Source organism: Mustela nivalis (genome assembly GCF_964662115.1).
Source record: "Mustela nivalis genome assembly, chromosome: 6".
Taxonomy (NCBI): Eukaryota; Metazoa; Chordata; class Mammalia; order Carnivora; family Mustelidae; genus Mustela; species Mustela nivalis.
Genome location: NC_139025.1, coordinates 120,098,305 through 120,122,040, shown reverse-complemented (window position 1 = coordinate 120,122,040; position 23,736 = coordinate 120,098,305). Strand labels below are relative to the sequence as shown.

At 38.6% G+C, this 23,736-nt stretch overlaps 1 protein-coding gene across 7 annotated transcripts in view; it reads right to left on the bottom strand.

Moving 5' to 3' along the window:
- OCA2 (OCA2 melanosomal transmembrane protein) overlaps positions 1–23,736 on the bottom strand; it is a 397,483-nt gene that overhangs the window by 323,428 nt on the left and 50,319 nt on the right. For all 7 annotated transcript variants that reach the window (XM_082736012.1, XM_082736013.1, XM_082736010.1 and 4 more), the window contains one exon: positions 2,548–2,646. In XM_082736012.1, coding sequence (XP_082592138.1) covers positions 2,548–2,646 — 99 coding nt within the window. The remainder of the gene's footprint in view (positions 1–2,547; positions 2,647–23,736) is intronic.

Below are 23,736 nucleotides of genomic sequence, written 5' to 3'. Positions count from 1 at the left end.
CAATTGCACTCCTGGGTATTTAGCCCAATGCAGATGTAGTGAAAAGAAGGACCATCTGTACCCCAATGTTTATAGCAGCAATGGCCACGGCTGCCAAATTGTGGAAAGAACCAAGGTGCCCTTCAAGGGATGAATAGATAAGGAAGATGGGGTCCATATACACTATGGAGTATTATGTCTCCATCAGAAAGGATGAATACTCAACTTTTGTAGTAACATGGATGGGACTGGAAGAGATTATGCTGAGTGAAATAAGTCAAGCAGAGAGAGTCAATTATCATATGGTTTCACTTATTTGTGGAGCATAACAAATAACATGGAGGACATGGGGAGAATGAGAGGAGAAGGGAGCTGAGGGAAATTGGGAGGGGAGGTGAACCATGAGAGACTATGGCCTCTGAAAAACAGTCTGAGGGTTTTGAAGAGGCGGGGTGTGGTGGGTTGGGGGAACCAGGTGGTGGGTATTGGGGAGGGCACATATTGCATGGAGCACTGCGTTTGGTGCAAAAACAATGAATACTGTTACGCTGAAAAGAAGTTTAAAAAAAAAAAAAAACCTCAATCTTTATCTCAAAAGAAAAAAAAAGTATAGATTGCTCTAGGCAGTATAGACATTTTATTCTTCCGATCCAAGAGCATGGAATGGTCTTCCATCTTTTTGTGTCTTCTTCAATTTCTTTCAAGAGTGTTCTGTAGTTCCTCGAGTACAGATCCTTTACCTCTTTGGTTAGGTTTATTCCCAGGTATCTTGTGGTTCTTGGTGCTATAGTAAATGGAATCGATTCTCTAATTTCCCTTTCTGTGTTTTCATTGTTAGTGTATAAGAAAGCAACTGATTTTTGTACATTGACTTTGTATCCTGCCACTTTACTGAATTGTTGCATGAGTTCTAGTAGTTTGGGGGTGGAGTCATTTTGTTTTTCCATATAAAGTATCATGTCATCTGTGAAGAGAGAGAGTTTGACTTCTTCATTGCCAATTTGGATACCTTTTATTTCTCTTTGTTGTCTGATTGCTGTTGCTAGGACTTCTGATACTATGTTGAACAAGAGTGGTGAGAGTGGGCATCCTTGTCGTGTTCCTGATCTCAACGGGAAGGCTGTCAGCTTTTTCCCAATGAGGATGATATTTGTTATGGGTTTTTCATGGTTTATCAAGTAATTCAAATGAAAGAATTAAAGGAATTGATGTTTTAAGTGTTTGTTTTTAAAGTTATGTATTAGGAGAAATGGAGAAAAAATAAGTTATCCTCCTGGTTGCAGGGGCTGTGCTGGACACTAGGATGTGAGATGAAGAAAAGGTAGGCTGGTAGGCATAACTATGGAACATAAGGCATGTTCTAAAGTATGGGTAAGAGTGTGGTATTTAAGAGCACAGAAAAATTGACTCTTGATGGATTTGGGAGGGGAACCAATGGTGACATTTGAGCCCCTCTGAGTGAGACTTCCCTGGAGAGCAATAAGGGGAGGAAGTTTGTCTAGTCAATGGCCTTAGTGGGAACTTTTGCAGGAAGACACAACTTGTCATCAGGAATCTCCCGGAGGGAGCCAGAGACTGTCCCTACACTGGGAGGTGATTAAACCCATATTCTTTCACCCTATCTAAATGGAGTGAGTCTTCGGCAACTGAGCCTAGAAATCCACATTGCATACAAGTACCCCCCAAAATTCTGATACACTCTATAAAGTATGAAGTCCCCCCCACAATGTTTGCAGACAGGGCTGAAAAGATGGTGGGCAACTCCTTAGAGGATGGGAGGGAGGGAGGTGTAGGTAACACAGCAGCCTGCCTGCTGATGCAGGTGCATGGGGTCAGGCGACAGGAAAGGAAGGGTCTGTCACAAAGCCACCAAGTTTGCAATGTGTGGGATGTGAGGGGATACTGAGCAGGCAGTTCAGGCTTCCAGAAAGTTTGTCTGCAAAAAGAAAAAGAGATGAGCTTGGATACCTGGATCAGGGCCCTTTATCCTAGGGGACTGAGTTATCCTCCAGATCAGCTCTGATCAGAGAGTCCAGAACAATCCTATCTGTCCCCAGTAGGACCTTCAAACTTGCAGGAAGTGGAGGTTCCTCTTAAATCATACATTTTCAACCTCATCGCTAATGACATTTGAGACAGATAATCCTTTCTTGTGGAGAAGTGTCCTGTGCTTTGCAAGATGTTAAGCAGCATCCCTGCCCTTTACCCTTAAATGCCAGTAGTACCCCTGCTCCAGCAGTTACAACAAAAAATAACTCTGGACTGTGTCTTCCTCACCCAGCTCAGAATCCCTGGCCTGGTAAGATGGCCCATCAGAGCTGTGTACATGCATGAATGTGTACACGTGTTATTTAAGGGAACAGGGATATGCTCAAGGAAATTCACAAGCTATAGACTACAACTACTAGAATCATGAATGTATGCTACATTGAACTGACAAGGATCTGGCAGAGACCAAACAATATGCCAGGTGAAAATTCACATCTCGGGGAGAAATTCTCCAACATAAATGCCAAGGGCAATGCTCAGAGATTTCTTATTTTACAAGTGGGTTGGGGGGAAACTCACCTTTTCTCTTGTGAGGAATTTCTCAGCAAAGGGGTGTTTTCTGTAAAATAGGGGTCTTTTGACCTGGAGCTGAAGAACTGAGGTAAAGAAGAGTGAGACCTGAAAGACACAGTGAAGGAAAAAGGATCACCAACACAAAAATGGTGGAAGTGTTCACTGGTAATTGGGGCTATATCCAAGAACATGCCTGAAATTCAGTGATAAATTTTACATAAGTTATAACTGAATTGTAAAAAGCTATAGTTTAAAAGAGACCATTAGAAACAACTCTTCTAAAAAAAAAAAAAAAAAAGAAAGAAAGAAAAGGGAAGAAAAAAAGAAACAACTCTCCTCGCCAGCATAAACCAGGTTGGCAATGCAAAACAGAAACACATAAGAAACCAGACACCGGGGCGCCTGGGTGGCTCAGTGGGTTAAGCCGCTGCCTTCGGCTCAGGTCATGATCTCAGGGTCCTGGGATCGAGTCCCGCATCGGGCTCTCTGCTCAGCAGGGAGCCTGTTCCTCCTCTCTCTCTCTCTCTCTGCCTACTTGTGATCTCTCTCTGTCAAATAAATAAATAAAATCTTTAAAAAAAAAAAAAAAAGAAAGAAACCAGACACTGTAGGAGTAATACTTTCAGGCTTTGCAATTCCATGCAGAACTTTTCATGGAGAAAACTGTTCAGAGTCTGATGGGCCTTTCTATACTCGGAAAATTCTACTTCCTAAGATCACAGTATTTAAATATCATACATTTAAAATATCCTACTGGAAAAAAAAAATCCTACTGGCTCCCCATTGAAGACCAGCAAAACTCAGCACCCACGGGGTCAAAATGAAATGATAAAATGGCAACGATGGATCTCTCATGGGGATGGAAGCCACAAGTGAAACAAAGCAAAGGTTCACACTATAGGGACACCCCCTCCACTGGGCTGGCCTGCACTAGAGGAAGGGCTACCATAAACTTATCCAAATCAGGAGCTCAAGAGAGCACAAGAGAGCCCACAAGTATATATGATCCTCATTCAAGGACACGTGATGTTTAAAAGCAACTAGCTTTTCATGAAAAGCTGCAGTAATAATTTTCATTATTAACTGTTGGGAATATGTCATTTTACACACAAATACATTGCCTTTCCTAAAGGATCCCAGGCCACATAGAGCTGCTGTGGATGCCGTAAAACACTCACCAGGGACAATAACAGTAAAGGCAGAGAAAGGAAAAAAATATATTTCCACCCTCTTTCTCCTTTCATTCCAGCATGCACCTGTGACAACAGACAATAAGACACTGGTCTCGTGGGTGGATAAAACCAGGGCCCTGAGCTGTGCCCAACCACACCTACCATTCCACACCAGAGCCTGGAAGGGAGTCTGTCTTGGGCCAGCAATGTATTCTCTGAGTACACCTCTGGGTAGCCCTGCATACTTTACTGGGGAACACAGATAAGAGAGGACTCTGTCTTCAGGAGCTTAAATAGCCAGGAAGAAGAGCACAGCAGAGAACAAGGTATAGAATAGATGCCCTAACTAGCACACATGAGAGCAAAGATGGAAGACGAATTCCACTTGAGTGATTTAATAATTTATACACTTTAACTATTAGCTGTTCAAAGTGGTTTAAACAATTAGTTGGGTTTTAAATTTTTCATGTCTCATAACTGTAAATGAAGAAGGGCCTTAGGCACATTTAGATAAATGTCTCAATGAGTCAACTAATAACCAGTGTTTTCCATTACTCCCTGGGGTGGTCTGTTAGATAGCATTCCTGGGAAAGGTGACTGTTACCGAGACCTCACTCACATTATTTAACCACTCTGAGCTTCCATTTTCTCAGCTGTATAATGTGGATTAAAAGGAAAAACTCACTAAAGTGAGTCACACTAAATTAGGAGATATAAATGGTAAGCATAGTTTGGCTTCAATTCAATTCAATTATTTCTATAACACTGTGAGCCTCTTATGAATGGCGGCCATGATATTTCCATCTTGTTTTATCGGGTACCTTGACTGGTACCCTGTTCAATGTCAGTGCTTAAACACTTAATGAATTCGTTTAATCCCAGTAATCATAGCTTATTTGCATGAGTTGCCTTTTTGACTCCATGAAACAGTTTTGTAAATCATTATCAGATCAATAAATGTGCTCAGCAATACCACCTACCCTCTGAAGAGCAGAGCATGTTCAAGAGAGTGGAGGTGCCATTGCTCCTTAGAAAGCATTATCCACAGGCTCTCCGCAAAGCTCATGGCAGTGCCACATTGTGCAATGCTGAGAATTCACCTTATGGCCACGAAGGAAAAAAATCAAAAATGGGGAAAAGTCAAAAGTCCATTTTATTTTCTCTGAGGTGAACACATCTGGAAGATATTAGAGAAACCCTCTCGGGAGATATAAAAGCCCTTTCTGGAGAAATAAAAGAACTAAAATCTAACCAAGTTGAAATCAAAAAAGCTATTAATGAGGTACAATCAAAAATGGAGGCTCTCACTGCCAGGATAAATGAGGCAGAAGAAAGAATTAGTGATATAGAAGACCAAATGACAGAGAATAAAGAAGCTGAGCAAAAGAGGGACAGATGGCTGATTTCATTTTTTAACATTTCTATTGCACTTTGTTTACACACAGTATTTTATAATTGTAGTTAAGTATATAGGAAGTAGTTTCTAAGCTTTTTAATATTTAGTTATGATTCTAAATAGCCAAAAATAAAATTAGTTTTGCTGGGAAATTTCCCAAAGGCTTCAGGCTATTCCAAATTTAAATTTAATTTTACATTGTCCGGGCATTATTTTCCATTGTTCCCAGTCCATTTCATTTTTGGAAAGAAGGGAGGCTCAGAGAGGGCTTCAGACCAAGTTACTTCACAGGATCCCTGACCTTCTGTCCTGGAAGACAGAAAACTCACAAACTGCATATAGAAAAGATTCAGGATTACCCAAGAAACGTATTTCACAGTGATTTTTCTTTCTGACTTAATTAAGGTAGAAAATATTAATGAGATCTATATTATCCCTGAACTTTTTTCCTTCTGAAAAAAAACTCTCATTGACATTTCTCTGACTTCATATCTAAGCCCAGGTTGTTGTCAAAATTCACAAAATTCAAGTGTCTATTTTCCTAGTGTCTCAACAACTCTGTGTATACATGTGTAAAATTCATATATGCCTGTAAACTTATAAGCAGGCAATACTTATTTGGATAATTTGGAAACTACAGAAGAGGATAACGGATAAAATTATTATATATAATTCTGTATTTCAAAGGTACAAGCTTATCTATAGATGGTTACCAGAGGGAAGGTGGGTGGGGGATGGGTGAAATAGGTGATGGAGATTAAGGGGTGCCCTTGTCATGAGGAGCACCAGGTGTTGTGTGGAAGTGTTGAATTACTATATTGAGAATATTACAATGTTTGTTAACTAAGTGGAATTTAAGTAAAGAGCTAAAAAATAAAAAATAAAGAACTTCCTTTCAGTCTTTAGTTTTCTACATATAAATGAATAGTTTTAAAGTAGCACTTGATGTTATATGCAACTAACAAATTGTTGAACACTACTTCTAAAACTAATGATGTACTATATGTTGGCTAATTGAACATAATAAAAAAAATAATAAAGTCATCCTCAAATATGAGTTTCCAGACATACATTCAAACAAATAAGTTGCTTTGTTCTCTAATTGTTTAACTTAGATAAGTCATTAACATTTCTGTGTTATTAAATGTTATTCTACAATATTCATATTCCATTACATGGATCCCCATATTAAGCATAACCATTCTCTGCTATCGGAAATTTAGGGAATTTCTACTTCTTTACTAATATAGTAACAAACATTATGAAAGTCCTAGTAGATAAGTCTTTGTATGTGCCTCCAAAAGTTTCCTAGGACAGAATCCTAGAAGTGGAGTCACTGGGCAAGAAGTATCTTGGTGCTTATGGTCCACAGAGAGCTTTACTATGCCTTTCAGTTATAGAAGAGAACAAATCCTTGTCCCCAAAGCCCTGGGTATTAGCCACATTTTATTTTTTTTATTTCTTTTTTGTTTTGTTTTTTAAATATTTTGTTTTATCTGTGGAGAAACAGATATGTGGGTGACATCTGTCTTAGGAGCTTATGACACACTTTTTGGGTTTCTTTTTGGCATTTTTTTTAATTTTTTCAATTTATTTGTTTTCAGAAAAACAGTATTCATTATTTTTTCACCACAACTAGTGCTCCATGCAATCCGTGCCCTCTATAATACCCACCACCTGGTACCCCAACCTCCCATCCCCCCGCCACTTCAAACCCCTCAGATTGTTCTTCAGAGTCCATAGTCTCTCATGATTCACCTCCCCTTCCAATTTACCCCAACTCCCTTCTCCTCTCTAACACCCCTTGTCCCTTAAGCAGTAAATTTTAAACAGCTAGAATTGATTCAGGTCCACCATTATCAAGAAACCTTGCTGCCATGATTGTAAATAAGACCCATCAATGCCAACCCGCAAGATGGATACAGTGTGTTTGCAACACCTCCCAGCCCTCAACTGTCTATAACCGTTATCTTAGCTCCAGACACCCTAGTTCTTTCTAGATCCAAACACTGGGTAGTCCTATGGTATTTATGTCATTTTATCAAGGAAAAAAGTATCTAAGAATGTTAAAAATATTAAATACCTAATAAACACTTCTGAGAAGATTCACATTTCTAAAGACCAGATATGAGACAATGATTAATGCAAAGAACATGCTGGAGAGGTAATGGTTTGATCATCAGTGTAGAGAAAGAGGTTTGATGTCATTCTTTCTCAATCTCTGTATCATGTAGACACCATCAATACAGGACAGAAGCCAGCTCTGCTTGGCAGGGAATCCAGAGCCAGTAACAAGGAGTGCAAAATGATGCCACTGCCTTCCTCTGTCTTTCCCTCTCTATCTCTGACTCTTGTTTCTGGCCTATTTTATCCTGGATTCGCTGGTCCAAGATACCTTTCCAGAAGGAAAAAAGCAAACCAGCAGGCTAGGAAAAGCTGGATTTGCCCCAAAAGTGATCACACGGACAACAGCCAAGTGTGTCCATTGACAGAAAGCAGATCTGAGGAAGGAAAGTGAGCAGCAAACCTGCCACCCACTCATGTGCCATTTTTTAGAAGATTTGGGAGGAAACTGTGATTTCTCACCCAGATATACACAGAGCTTCAGAGAAACTATCCTTGTTCTCTGCAAGCATAACTGGGCTTTTAAGTTTATTTAACTGCAAAAAAGAGAACCTATAGCTCAGGCTGCTCAGAGACAATGTCTATAATCAGTTGTAATCATGAAGGCTGTTTCCCACTTCCTCAGCCTAACACAGAACTAGTTATTTTCTGCAAGATTTAAAAAATAAGTCCATAAAAAATTATAAATCTATGATAATGGGTACACAATGTAGAAAAAGGTAATTTGTGATATCGATAACAAAGGGCGGCAGAACTACAGGGAAGCAGAATTTTTGTATGCAGTTGAAGTTAAGTTGGTATCAATTCAAATTAGGTTGTTATAACTTTAGAATGTCATACCTAATTGTCACTGTAAACACAAAGAAAATATAATAAAACATACACCAAGAAAATGAGAAGGGAATCAAAACATGTCACTACAAAAGTCAACTAAACACGAAGGAAGGCAGTAATGAAGGAAATGAGGGACAAAACAGAAAACAAAATGCCAAAAGTAGTTCTGTTTTTATGAATGATAACCTTAAATACCAATATACTAAACTTATCAATCAAAAGGCATATATGGACATTGGGGAGGGTATGTGCTTTGGTGAGTGCTGTGAAGTGTGTAAACCTGGTGATTCACAGACCTGTACCCCTGGGGATAAAAATATATGTTTATAAAGCAAAAAAAATAAATAAATAAATAAATAAAAAATAAATAAAAAAAATAAATAAAAAAATTTTTAAAAAGGCATATAATCAAAAGGATTAAAACGGAAACAAAACAAAACAAAACAAAAAATATGACTCAACTATATGCTGTCGATAAAAATTGTAAATAATATACACCAAACATCAGAGCTCCAAAAGATATGAGGCAGACAACTTATAATTGAAGGGATAGATAGTTCCACAATAATGACTAGAGACTTCAATGCCCCACTCTCAATAATGGTTAGAAATCAAACAAAAGATACATATGGATCTGGAGGCCTCACACTACACTATAGACCAACTGGACCTAAAAAACCTACAGAGAGCAATCTACCCAACAACAGCAAAATTATACATTTCTCTCTAGTACACATGTAACATTTGCCAAGATCCACCATATGTTATGCCATGAAACCAGTTTTAATAAATTTTAAAAGACTGGAATAATACAATGTATCTTTTCTGATCATAGTAAAATTAACTATTTTTAAATCAATAGCAAATCAGGGTGCCTGGGTGGCTCAGTGGGTTAAGCCGCTGCCTTCGGCTCGGGTCATGATCTCAGGGTCCTGGGATCGAGTCCCGCGTTGGGCTCTCTGCTCAGCAGGGAGCCTGCTTCCTTCTCTCTCTCTCTGCCTGCCTCTCAGTGTACTTGTAATTTCTCTCTGTCAAATAAATAAATAAAATCTTTTAAAAAAATCAATAGCAAATCAATAAAATATCTATTTTATAGCTAGTTTTATAGCTATTTTATAGCTATAGGGAATAGAAATTCCCTAAATTTCCAATTTATTGCTATTTAAATCAATAGCAAAAGGAAAACTGAAAAATTCACAAATACATGAAAATTAAACCAAACACTCAACCAACCAATGGGTGAAAGAAGAAATCACAAGGGAAATTAGAAAATATCTTCTGTGGGCTGAATTGTGTATGCCCTCCAACCAAAAAAGCCCCTCATACGTTGAAGTTTTAACCCCCAGTATCTTATATATAACTGTGTTTGGAGTTATCTTTAAATAGGTGATTAAGTTAGATGAGGTCATTAGGGTGGATTCTAATCCAATTTGACTACTGTCCTTGTAAGAAGAGGAAATTTGATACAGAAAGAGACATCAAAGATTCATGTACAATAATAGTGTGTAGGGGCAATAGGAAGGCAGCCATCTGCATGCCAAGGAGAGAGGCATTTGAGGCAACTGACCTTGTCAGCACCATGATCTTGGACTTACAGCCTCCAGAACTATGAGGAAATAAATTTCTGTTGTTTAAAATGCCCTTTCCATGTCACTTTGTTATGGCAGCCCTAGCAAACTAATACAGTTTAAGACAAATGCCCTGAGACAAATGACAATGAAAATGCAACATACCAAAATTTATAGGATGAACCGAAAGCAGTACTAAGAGGGACACTTATAGCTGTATTTACATTTAAACAGAAGAAAGATCTCAAATCAACAACCTAAATTTACACCTTAAAAAAATTGAAAGTGAAAAATAAACTAAACCCAAAATCTGAAAGAAGAAAATAAATATGAGAGGTGACTAATAAAATAAAGATGAGTAAAGCTATAGAGAAAATCAGTGAAACCAAAAGTAGGTTCTTTACAAAGATCAATAAAATTGACACATCTTTAGCTAGATTGACTAAGAAAAAAAGAGAGAAACTCAAATCACTAAAATCAGAAATGAGAGCAGGAATATTACTACCATTTTACAGGGGGGGGGGAGATTATAAGAGCATAGTTTGAATGATTGTATGTTAACAAATTGGATAACCTAGTCAAAATGGGTAAATTCCTATCTATATACAACCTACCAACACTGATAATGAAGAAAAAGAAAAATCTGAATAGACCTACAACTATTAAGAAATAGAATCAGACGAGATCGGGTGCGTTCAGGGTGGTATGGCCAGAGAGAGAGTCAATTATCATATGGTTTCACTTATTTGTGGAGCATAACAAATAGCATGGAGGACATGGGGAGTTAGAGGAGAAGGGAGTTGGGGGAAATTGGAGGGGGAGGTGAATCATGAGAGACTATGGACTCTGAAAAACAATCTGAGGGGTTTGAAGTGGCAGGGGGTGGGAGGTTGGGGTACCAGGTGGTGGGCATTATAGACAGCATGGATTGCATGGAGCACTGGGTGTGGTGAAAAAATAATGAATACTGTTATGCTGAAAATAAATAAATTTAATTAAAAAAAAAAGAAATAGAATCAGTAGTCAAAAACCTCCCAACATGTATTACATGGAGTGCTAGGTGTGATACATAAACAATGAATTCTGGAACACTGAAAATAAACTTAAAAAAAATAAATAAAATTTAAAAAAAAAAAAAAAAAAACTTCCCAACAACAACAAAAAGCCCTGAACCAGACTGCTTGGCTGATGCACTCTACCAAAGGTTTAAGGAAGGAGTAACATCACCTCCTCAAACTCTCTTAAAAAACTGAAAAAGAGGGGACACTTATTCAGTGAGGTTAGCATTACCTTGATATCAAAGACACTACAAGAGCAGAAAACCACAGACCAACATCCCTGGTGAATACTGATGCAAAAAATCCTCAGCAAAATACTAGCAAGTCAGTTCAGCAGCATATTAAAAGGATTATACACTATGACCAAGGGGAATTAATTCCTGGTATTCGAGGATGGTTCAAAATATGAAAATCAATTGATGAAACACACATTAACAGAGTGAAGGAAAAAAACACATGATCATCTATTGATGCAGAAAAGTATATGACAAAATTCAACACACTTTCCTTATAAAAATATTCAGCAATTAAGAATAAAAGGAAACTACAACACAATAAAGGCCATAAAAACAGCTAACATCATACCCAAAGCTGAAATACTGAAAGATTTTCCTTTAAGATGAACAATTTGAGAATACCTGTTTTGCTTCTAACCAGTGTAGTACTGAAAGCTCTAGCCAGATCAATAGGCAAGAAAAAGAAATAAAATGCATCCAAATTGGAAAGAAATGCATAAAATTATCTGTTCACAGATGACATGATCTTATATGTAGAATATTCTAAAGATTATACACACGTGCATGCACACACACACAACTGTTAGAACTAATAAATTCAAATTCAGCAAAGTTGGAAGATACAAAATCAATATGCAATAGAATATTCATACAGATGAAATTTTACACAGCAGTGTAACTGGATGTACTACAGCTAAAGAAAGCAATAAGGGTAAGTGTTAGGTACATAATGTTGAGTGAAGAAAGGAATTCACGGAAGAATACATGTAAGATGTAACTTCTATAAAGCTTAAAAATAAGCTTGTTTAGGATCCTTTTACATGGTTTTAGATAGAATAAAGAGATGGGGAGAGAGAGAGAGATGTGTATACAAACACACACACAGAGGAATTATAAATACAAAGTTCCAGGAAGTAGTCCCCGTATTAGGAAGCAAAGGGATCAGGCAAAAGAGGTGCCAATTGGTTTATGAAAATTAAACTTCATAACTTACCGATATTCACTCAAATGTGGAATATAAGAAATAATGAAGAAGATCATGGGGGATTAAAAAGTAACTTACTGACACATCACATATATTATTTTATCTACATAAAATATTACATGCTATTTTATTTTATTTTTATTTAAATTCAATCTGTCAACATATAGTTAAATCATTAGTTTCAGATGCTGTGTTCAATAATTTATCAGTTGCATATAACTACTTTATTTTATTTTTTTAAAAGATTTTATTTATTTATTTGAAAGAGAGAGAGATCACATGCAGGCAGAGAGGCAGGCAGAGAGAAAGGGAAGCAGGCTCCCTGCTGAGCAGAGAGCCCGATGTGAAGCTCAATCCCAGGACCCTGAGTTCATGACCTGAGCCAAAGACAGAGGCTTAACGCACTGAGCCACCCGGGCACCCGTTTTCTTTTTCTTTTCTTTTTTTTTTTTAAGATTTTATTTATTTAACTTTATTTTATTTTTTAAAAGATTTTATTTATTTATTTAACAGAGAGAGAGAAACAGCAGAGAGAGAAGGAGAAGCAGACTCCCTGCTGAGCACGGATCCGAAAGTGGGACCTGATTCTAGGACCTTGGGATCACAACCTGAGCCAAAGGCAGATGCTTCACAAACTGAGCCACTCGGGCACCCCCATATAACTATTTAAAAGGAAAAATGAATTTATCAGTTGTAACAGAAGGGAAGTTATACACAGAAAAGAAATAACATAGAGATGATCAGGTAGAAAATTGGAATTCAAAAAATGGTAAGATGGAAAGCTGTACTGATATCCCTAAATAAAGAATGAAAATAATATATTCTCATAATATATTTAAAATATGTATTTCATGATATTTTCAAGTAACTGATTGTTTCCACTTATCATTCCTAGTTAGTCTAGGAAATAATTATTTTTAAAAGCCTCCTAAAACCAAGCAAGCCAAAGGGGAAAATAGGTATTACAGAACCACTTAAGTCTCAAAAGAGTCACCAAACCAAGAGGTCCTGTACATTATGCAGAAATAGAAAAAGGGAATTTTAAAAATTCATTCTTTATAAATAAATAGTCCTGTCACTTTCTGTTTGCCAAAATAATGTTCATGTTAATCTTTGTTTAAACAACTAGTTTTGCTACAGATGGTGCAACTTGATATTAAAAAGAATTTCTAGATACTGTTTAAAAATTTTCCCATAATATGTGTAAGTACAGTTAACACAAGAATGTTAAATATGAATGGATATTACTCATCACACAAAGGGTTAACAGGATACCCAAAGGCTTGGGGAAGTCTTTTTGACAGAGGTTTACCAGGACAATTTAAGGATTTAGTTGAATTAAAAACAATCAGATGCATTCAAGATCCAATTTGAATTATTTCCCCCAAGGAAAATAGTTCAAATAGCTAGTTGGCCTGGTGGTGTGATTTTTGCAGTTTACAGTTCAGGTTTGTAGTTTAAAAAAATGGGCTTACAACAGTCAGGTGGTGACTGGGCCCAGTGAGGCATACAAAGTAGACATATTAGTAATAAAGCCAAGCATGCGTGATTGTTCAGTATAGCCCCAAAAAAATCACAATAAAAAAAGACTGGTGCCCATTTTTTCCAGGGTTAACACAAATGTAGCAAGATAGAAGTGCTGGTCCTTGGGCTAAGTAATACTTTGGACGTAAAAGATGCAATCCCTTTTTTCAAAGCAGATGGTTGGAATGGGAAAGACTTCCATTTGGAAAATTCACTGCAGTATAAAAAGTGTTAAAATCTCAACCAAATAAGCAAAAAATCCGTTTTGGAAAGATTTTTTTAATCAGAAAAAAACCTGTGAGAGGAAATCAGACTAACATTCACTCCAATTGGCTGGAAAATTCAGAAAATAAATCATTAACATTGGATAGGCTTATGACAAGTCTGGTTTTTAAAGAGATAAGTCATTTCTATTCTATTACCTAAAAAAACAAAAGTATACTCCTCCCAAAACAAACCAGAGAGACTTGTGTGTTTTCAAGGGAGATGATATAAGACCTCACGTTAATGAAAGGAGTATGGGCCCTGAGAAAAAAGCTAGATTTTTTTCTTTCATAGTCATTTTTCCCAGGTAGACCAATGAATGTGTGAGTCCAAGGATAAAAAAAATCAGCATTGTTAATAGGAATACAGATTAACTGTAAGTGTCTTAATATATTACCGTACGAAACATAAGATCATTATTATTTTGATGGGTTAGACAGCTCTCTGGAAGACCATTTTACACTTTTTGTTAATATTTTTGATACTGTGTGTGCATGTATACCATATGCTCAGCAGTGATATCCCATATAAGAAAAAGGAAGGCTATTTTTAACAAACTTTTCTGACCTACCTTTAATTTGAAATCAACAAGATATTCAAGTGTACATGGCAGATTTCGTCCCTATCTCATGTTCCTAGATAGACCCTGCTGGCAACATATTTTAGTCTATTTCCTAAGCTCTTCTTAGAAAACTGCCTGCATAGAGGAGATACTCATCCTGGTGGCCTAGAGTGGACACATGGATTAGAAACATCACAGAGAATGAGGGACTGCGCCAAATTTCTCTATACACCACAAATCTCTCCCCTGTGTGTGACATACATTTGAATAATTCCAGGCTTCAGGGGTTCCATCAATTAATGAGAGAAGGTCCTGGAATCTCCAACTATGATTTTGGGTTAATCTATTTCTTCTTGTGATCTATCACTTTTTGCTTCATAAATGTCATAGCTCTTCTTAAGTCCATGCCCCTTTTGGGGCACCTGGGTGGCTTGGTCAGTTAACCCTCTGCCTTCGACTCAGGTCATGATCCCAGTGTCCTGGGATCAGGCCCTCATCTGGCTCCCTGCTCAGCGGGGAACCTGCTTCTGCCTCTCCCTCTGCCCACTCATTTTCTCTCACTCTCTCTCTCTCTCCCCCTCTCTCACAAAAATAATAAAGTCTTTTAAAAATTATTTTGTTAAAGTATTATGCCCTTTTGATAGATTACCCCTTTATGACATGGCCATCTTTATTCCTAGTAATATTCTTTCCTCTATAATCCACTTGTTCTAATATTAATATAGCCACTCTACTTTTCTTGTATCCATTTTAGTATTGTATGTTTTTTTCCCTCTTTTTACTTTTAACCTATCTGTGCTTTTATACTTAAAGTGGGTTCTTTTAGGGGTCCCTGAGTGACTCAGTCAGTTAAGTTTCGGCTCAGGTCATGATCTCAGGGTCCTGGGATGAAGCCCTGTGTTGGGCTCCTTGCACAGTGGGGAGTCTGCTTCTCCCTCCCCCTCTCCTTCTGTTCTTTCTCTCTTTCTCTCTCTCTCAAACTAATTAATTAAATATTGTTTAAAAAATAAAGTGAGGGGGAGAGCCTGGGTGGCTCACTGAGTTGGAGCCTCTGCCTTCAGCTCAAGTCATGATCCCAGGGTCCTGGTCAGGCTCTCTACTCAGCAGGGAGCCTGTTCCCCCACTCCTGGCCTCTCTGCCTACTTGTGATCTCTGTCTGTCAAATAAATAAATAAAATCTTCAAATAAATAAATAAATAAATAAATAAATAAAGTGGGTTCCTTTATACATAAGGTATTCAGTCCATTCTCATATAATGTGATTATTGCATATTTAGGTTTAAATATACCATCTTGCTATTTGTTTTCTATTTATTCATCTATTCCTTGCTCCCTTTTTCTCTTTTTCTGCCTTATTTTGCAGTAACTGAGTATTCTGTATGATCCATATTATTCCTTTTGTAGCTGGCTTATTTGCTATAATTCCTTGTTAGTTTAGTTGTTGCCTTGGGATTTACAATATACATCTTTAGCTTCTTACAGTCTAAGTTAAAACTGTATTATACTTGTTCCTCTCTAACATAAAATACTAATATTTGTATTCATAACTATATACATCTATAATGCACAAAGGTACACTTAAAATAATATGCTCCCCTTTCTTTCTTCCCAACCTTTGTGCTATTGCTGTCATACTTTTACATGTGTTATAAAACATGTACTGCATTTTTATTATTTTTTAAATTATTATCTTTTAAAGACAATAAGAAGAAATATACATATTGACTAAAACCATTTACATTCTTGGCACTCTTCGTTCCTTTGTGTAGATCCATTTTCCTCCAGGAGAGCTCATCCCACTCCTGCCCTTGCTGTACCTTGCACTCCCCTCTGTAGTGTCACTGACTGCACACTTTGCATACTTGTTTATATATCTACCCCTCAACTATACCATGAGAACAATACCTAGCATTGCACAAACCAACACCAAGCTTAAGATAGAGGGACAAGATCAGCTATAACAACTCACATGATTAGAGCCAGGGAAAGCCATCCATTCCATGGGGTAGGAGAAACTAGCATGTTTTAGCATCTCCCATGCACCTAAGCACAGTAGATGGGATGCTGCCACAGCTATGTCTATGTATAGACAACAATATGGTCTGGCCATGCTCACACTTCAAATCAGCATGCCTACAAATGATTAGTGTGCTCCTAAAATCTACTTGCTGAAGTTTCCCTCTTATCACCCTCTTTTTAAACTCTGGGGTCCTAGAATTATCAGGAAAATTCCAAGGGTGTTAGATTCCCATTCCCAAGTCTGCCAACACATCCTCCTCCTGCCATTCTCATTCCATTCTCTTCCTCTGTGACAGTGCTTCCAACTGTAAGCCTACAAGCAAACCCTCTGGGACTCTGCTTCAAAACAATCTCCCATGACCATATCCTACAGATCCTGATTCAGAAAAGTGGATAGCTCAGGGAGCTATATTTTTACAACACCCAAGGCATTTTGAAATAGTACCACACTGTGAGAAACACTGGCACAGAAGATGAATCTCATACTCTCCAGCGTGGTATCAACATCTGCTCATGGTATCATCCTTAAATCTTTCCAAAATACATCTCCATTTAGCTTTTTTTTTTAATTTTTAATTTTTTATAAACATATATTTTTATCCCCAGGGGTACAGGTCTGTGAATCGCCAGGTTTACACACTTCACAGCACTCACCAAAGCACATACCCTCCCCAATGTCCATAACCCCACCCCCCTTCTCCCAACCCCCCCTCCCCCTAGCAACCCTCGGTCTGTTTTGTGAGATTGACGGGGAAGGGGGGGGGGGCTCCCGGCAAGCGGCAAAGCAAGGGAGCACAAAATCCTTTTAGCTTTAACAGTCTCTAGGGAACAACATGGTCTCAGCCACTGTTCCCCAGTGGTTACGTCTTCTTGTCATCTTCCATCTTAAGCATAACTTCTCTGGGAGAAGGAAGAACACTCAGAAAACTAGGAATAGAAGGGAACTTCTCTCATATGGTAAAAAGAATTTGTGAAAAACACACAGCTAACATCAAATTCAATGGGAGAAGACTGAAAGCTTCCCTGCTAAGATCAGGAACAAATCAAGAATGCCTGTTTTCACCACTGTTGTTCAACACTGTACTGGAAGTTCCAGCCGAAGCAATTAGGCAAGAATTAAAAACATCCAAATTGGAAAGGAGAAAGTAAAACTATCTTCATTTGCAGATGATATGATCCTATGATCCTACATATAGAAAATCCCCCCAAAAAAATTGTTTCATAGGAAAACTAAAAAAGCTAATAAATGAATTTAGCAAGTTGCAGGTGAAATAGCAACACAAAAGTGTATTGTATTTCTCCATACCAGCAATGAACAATCTGAAAAATAAATTAACATGATTCCATTTACAATAGTAACCAAAAGAATAAAATAAATTTATCTAATAATAAATTTAATAATTAATTTAATGGTTAATTAAATTAAATGATTCATTAATTAATTAAATAAATTTAACCAAGGAGGTGAAAGATTTGTTTACTGGAAACTTCAAAACATAGCTGAAAGAAATTAAAAAGACTTAAATAAATGGAAAGACATCTCATGTTCATGGCTAGAAATACTTAATAACGCTAAAATGTCAGTTCTCCCTAGGGCATGGGTGCCTGGGTGGCTCAGTCATTAAGCATCTGAGCCTTTGGCTCAGGTCATGATTCCAAGGTCCTGGGGTTGAGCCCCACATCAGGTTCCATGCTCAGCGGGAAGCCTACTTCTCCCCATCCCACTGCCTTGTTTGTGTCCCCTCTCTCACTGTGTCTCCCTCTGTCAAATAAATAAAATAAAATCTTTAAAAGAAATACTACAATCTACTAAAACAATCTACAGATTCAATACAATCTCTATCAAAGTTCCCATGGCCATTTCTGCAGAAATGGAAAAGCCAGTCCTCAAACTCATGCAATCTCAAGGAGCTCCAAAAAAACCAAAACACCTTGAAAAAGAACAAAGTTTCAGCACTTAGATTTCCTGATTTCAAAGCTTACTACAAAGCTACAGTACTATAAACTACTACAGTACTATAAACAGTGTGGTACTGGTATAAGGATAGACATATAAACTTAATGGGATAAAATTAAGAATCCAGAAATAAACCCATAATTTATGGCCAATTGATTTTCCACAACAGTGTCAAGACTATTCAATAGAGAATGAACAGTCTTTTCAATAAATGGGGCTAAGACAACTAGATTCTCACATGCAAAAGAATAAAGTTGGATCCCTTATACCTTATGAAATAACTCAAAATCGAGCATATATTTAGATAAAACCATAAAACTCCTAGAAAAAACATGGAGGTAAATCCACATGACCTTAGATTTGGCAATGGATTCTTAGATATGACACTGAAAGCATGAAAAGAAAAAAAAAAAAAAAACAGATAATTGGACTTCATCAAAATTAAATTCTGTCAGTTGTATCTCAGTAAAACTGGAAAAATAAATTTTAAAAAATGATTCTCTGTGCATCAAAGAACACGATCAAGAAATTGAAAAGACAACCTATTTAATGGGATAAATTGTTTGACTCATATATATCTGATTTAATACTCTGAATATATAAAGAACTCCTACAACTTAACAAAAGACAACCCAATTTTTAAATGGGCAAAGGACTTGAATGGACATTTCTCCAAAGAAGATAGAAGCACAGGAAAAGACTCTCAACATCATTAGAGAAAGGCAAATCAAAACCATGATGAGATATCACTTCACACCCAAAAGGATGGCTAAAATCAAAAGGACAGAAAATAATCAATATTGGCAAGTAACGGAGAAACTGGAGCCCAAATACATTGCAAATGGTAATATAAAGTGTGGAAATATTTGTAAAAAGTATTTTGGCAGATCTTCAAAAAGCAAATATAAGTTACCACTTAACCCAGCAATTCTGCTCGGTAGATATCCAAGATAATTGAAAACAGGGATGCAAACAGATAACTGTATGACAATGTTCATTGCAGCATTATTCACAGTAGCCAAAATGTGGAAAGAACCCAGGTGTCTACAGGTAGGTAGATGAATGGATAAACAAAATTTGTATTCATACAATAGAATGTTAATTACCCATAAAAAGGAAGTTCTAATACGTGCTACAACACAGATGAACTTTAAAAAATATATATTGTTACTAAGTAAAAAATCCAGACACAAATGGACAAATATTGCTTGATTTCACTTATATGGAATATCTGGAATAGATAAATTTATTAGAGATGGAAGGTAGATTAGAGGTACTGGGGGCCAAGAAATGAGGAGGGAGAGTTACTCCTTACTGGATACAGAGCTCCTGTGGAGAGAGAGAAAAATGTTTTAGAATTATATAGTGGTGATGGTTGCACACATGTAATTAGTACCACTTAAGTATACAAGTAGTTGTATACTTAAAGGTTAAAATGGCAACTTTTATGTTATATATTGCAACACAAGGAAAACAATTTTAAAAACTAATTTAAACCTTGTAATTTATATAAACTAGCATTTTTATACCCATCTCCTAGGTGAGAAGATAACAGAGTAAGTAGCTCTGCAGAAAACTGAGTAGCTAAAAATGAGTAACGCTGAAAAATAAAGCAATGAGGTTATTTCTGTACTAAGGTCTTAGATCCACACCCATCACACAGATGTGTTCCATGCAGATAAACAAACACCTTGGGCGGTGCAGGGGAGGAGCAGCGCTGGAGATACAACGCAACTAATGCTGGCTCTGAACCCAGCCTCATCCAGCCCCATCCAGTTCCATCTCTCTCCCATCCTGCCCCTAGGCCCTGTCCTATCCACCACCACCACCACCACCCACCCACCCCGCCTCCCAACAGGTCCTCCTTGGTGTCAGTCCCGCAGAACCTGGCACAGAGGCTCTGGGCTGGGTGCAAGCTCAGCTCCACCCGTGGCGCGGTGTCGGGGGCTCTGCCAGGCTCATGCCCACAGCGGAGCAGACCTCGGACCTGGCATGGAGGTAGCACAGCCAGCCGGGGCCTCTACCGGAGGGGTCGAGGCAGGAGGGAGCCCTCTGTGGACGTAGTGCGCCTGCAAGGAGGCACACACGACTTAAGGCAGGACAGTGTGGGGTCTGTGGACGCTTGTGGAGTCTCCCCAGAAGAGATGTGAGGTGATCCGCCAGGTCTTACACACAAAGAAAGTCGTATCGGTGCGCTGACATCCCGAGGAAAGGGAGAACGGCTTAGACAACCTAGCTCGCCGTCTGCCAGCACGACCACTTTCCAGTATGTTAAACTCTCTAGGCAAGCAACAAGTGTGGTTGAAAAATTGGCGAAGACATTTGTCCATCTCCCCCCCCCCCCCACGCCTTGAGGCTTCGCTGGATCCTATCTTATTTTTAATTCGGATAAACCTGATCACAGAAGCAAATATTTCCAGAACCTTCCTGGGAGGGAGGAGGCCAAGCTCCAGAGTAGCCTCTGAAGGGTGGACACACACAAGCTGGGACTTTGGGGGCACTTGCCAGCAGAGGGCAGGCAGGGCCTGCTCATGTGAGGATTGCGCCGTTTCTGTCAGCTCTGGTCCACACGTCCCCAGGTGTGACACACGCTACCTTTCCCACAGCTGTGTATTCTCTGGCACACCATTCTGCAGAATGTTCCAGAATGCATTCTGAGAATAAAAGCCAGACTTCTGTGGCTGCCTAACCCCTCTTGCCTGATGGAGATGGAGAAAGACCTCTCTTATCTGATGCCCAGTGGCCCAACTGCACTGGGACTGCTCTCAGGAACAGGATCTCATATGCTGGCCGGATGATGAATGGCCTGGACCATTCACACTCTGCTGCTCCCTCGGAGCCCTAAGATTCAGCTCCTGCAGCAGAATCCTACAAAGCAGCCTCCTGCCCAGCTCAGCCTCACCCTTCCTGAACTTCACTACAGTTCTTCTTTGAGCTCAAGCACCAAAGCTCCCCTTGTGAATCCAGAGTCCAAGTCTGCCACAGGCTTATAAAATCACAGATATCAAGGATACTGTGGATTATACACCAGATGGACCCAATTAACTCCCCAACTAATGTGAGTGGGGAAGGAAATAGCTCATTAGACACTTGTAAACTACCAACTCTCACAGCTGTGTTCTAATTACAGTACATTCACATAGAAAAATAATTGGGCCTTTGCTGATAGGCTGTTCATGACCCTTCTAAACTTGGAATCATACAGTGCCCAACTTCAGTCTAACTACCAGCACTGTTGGCCTTAGGGCTAATTGACCAAATGTTAATCTGCCAGTTAAAGATAGCAATCAGTAAGAGTTGATTGGAGAACATGAAAATAAATCCATAAACCCCCTAAATAATTCCACCCTATCATATACTCTATAAACTATGAGTAGATGCAAGGCAAATAATAATACTATGAAATGTTACAATACTATTTCTCCATTTTTCACAGATGTATATGCCTCAAATTAAGAAAGCTCACAAGCATAGACAAAATTCCAAGCTAAGAAATATTAAATTTTGGAATTCTATATTTCATAATAGCCTACAGTTGTTCTTTTGTGAGTATTAACCCAGGCACTGTTCTGGGAAGGGGATAATGAAAATTGAGTTGGTTGGCCCATCCCCTAATTGAGCAGGTAAATCTCCAACAAGCATAACACAAAGTAAAAGTGTAAAAAAACAGACAGAGGGATACCAGAGGACTTCCCACAAGAATTGCTAGATGAAGCTTCACAAAGAGAACTGAAGATTAGTCTTCAAAATAGAGTCAAGTTTTAAGACATAGATAGAAATGAAGATTTTAAATGGGATTCCACTCTCAAAAATCAGATCCAAAGGCAGTTGTCTAATCACCCAAGTTAAGATGCATATGAAAGTACAGTAACATCATAAAATCACCAAAAAATGCTGTTTTGAGAGACTTGCAGCCACAGCTGCTTCATTACGAATACCCGCTATCATCATTGGTACCGTTCATCCTCATAATGTGGAGTGTCCACCTCTTGTGAGGAAGTATCACCAGGAAGCTGCCCTGTGAGTGAGCCAGGGAAAGCCACCATGGCCACCAGCTCACCTTCACTCTCCTAGGAAGAAGAATGTCTTAGGAGATATCAGGGTCAGAGAGACAAGAAAGCACTGGCATTACTTCAGCAGCCTGACCTAGAGGATGCCATGCTTCTTTCATCCCAGTAGTGTGTCACACTACAACCCTCTCCTAGCCTGAGTGACAGAAATTAGACCACTTAAAGTAGCTTGCCTATTTCCTGATGTTTCTCATATTATCTCCATACCGCCCAAAAAGTGATCACTGTGCTGGGCATAGCTTCTCTTCTCAGAGCTGTGATAACTACCTCCCTTCAACCTCCTGAAATGAGTCTGGGCTCTTGCTAGTAAGGTCTCTAGAGTCCAAACATACCACCTGTAGCCTATGCAACCAGCCAAGCCCATGCTGAACATTTATTTCTGTCTCATAATGCTCATGTAACCACCAGACATGGATTATTGGTACACCCACCTTAAAATAAAGGGAAGGAGACTGAGACCTGGTATAAGCAACAGCCCCAGGTTTGATTACAGGTTGCAGGGCACTGAGGTCTGCTCTCAACTACCCCTCAGACAAGCAGACCATTCCTGGTACACCGTCTTCTAAACCCACAATTGCCCAGGCTAATAGAAACAACTGTGCTGGGGGGTGGCTAGGTGGCTCAGTGGGTTAACCCTCTGCCTTCGGCTCAGGTCATGATCCCAAGTCTTGGGATCGAGTCCCGCATCGGGCTTTCTGGTGAGTGGGGAGTCTACTCCCCCCACCCCACCTGCCTCTCTGCCTACTTGTGATCTCCGTCTGTCAAATAAATAAATAAAATCTTAAAAAAAAAAAAAAGAAACTGTGCTCCTGTATGACATGTATAAATAAGTATGGATGTGTATGTATATGTGAATGTGTATGCATGTAAATATGTGTGTATATGTGTCTCTGATACATGTGTAAATGTGTATGTATATACTGCACACATGTATATATATGTGAGAAATGGATGTAATGTATATGTGTATAAATATGTTCATATGTGTGAATGTATGTGCACATATGCATGTGTATGCAGGTGTATGTCTAAATGTATACATGTATGTATAAATGTGTATATATGTGTCTACATGTATAAAATATATATGTGTATACATATATAAATATGTGTCTATATACGGTTGCGTGCAAGTGAGTGTGTATGTGTGTGCATGTATGTGTATATATGCCTGCATTCTTCTATTTATGGTGGCCCTCCAAAGGTAGCTGCACAGTCCCTGTTGGTTGAGCAGCATAACTATGGCGAGGAGGAAGATATGCCCCTGTTTTCTGATGCATATAGCACCTCCCACACATATTTGGATTGACCTGACCCCTCATGACAGTGACATTTGCTGACCCTTAGGGCATATTCCTGCCCATATCCTGTCAATGGCCACCAATGGCCACTAATCCATGGCACAAGGCCTCCCAGTGTGCCTCCA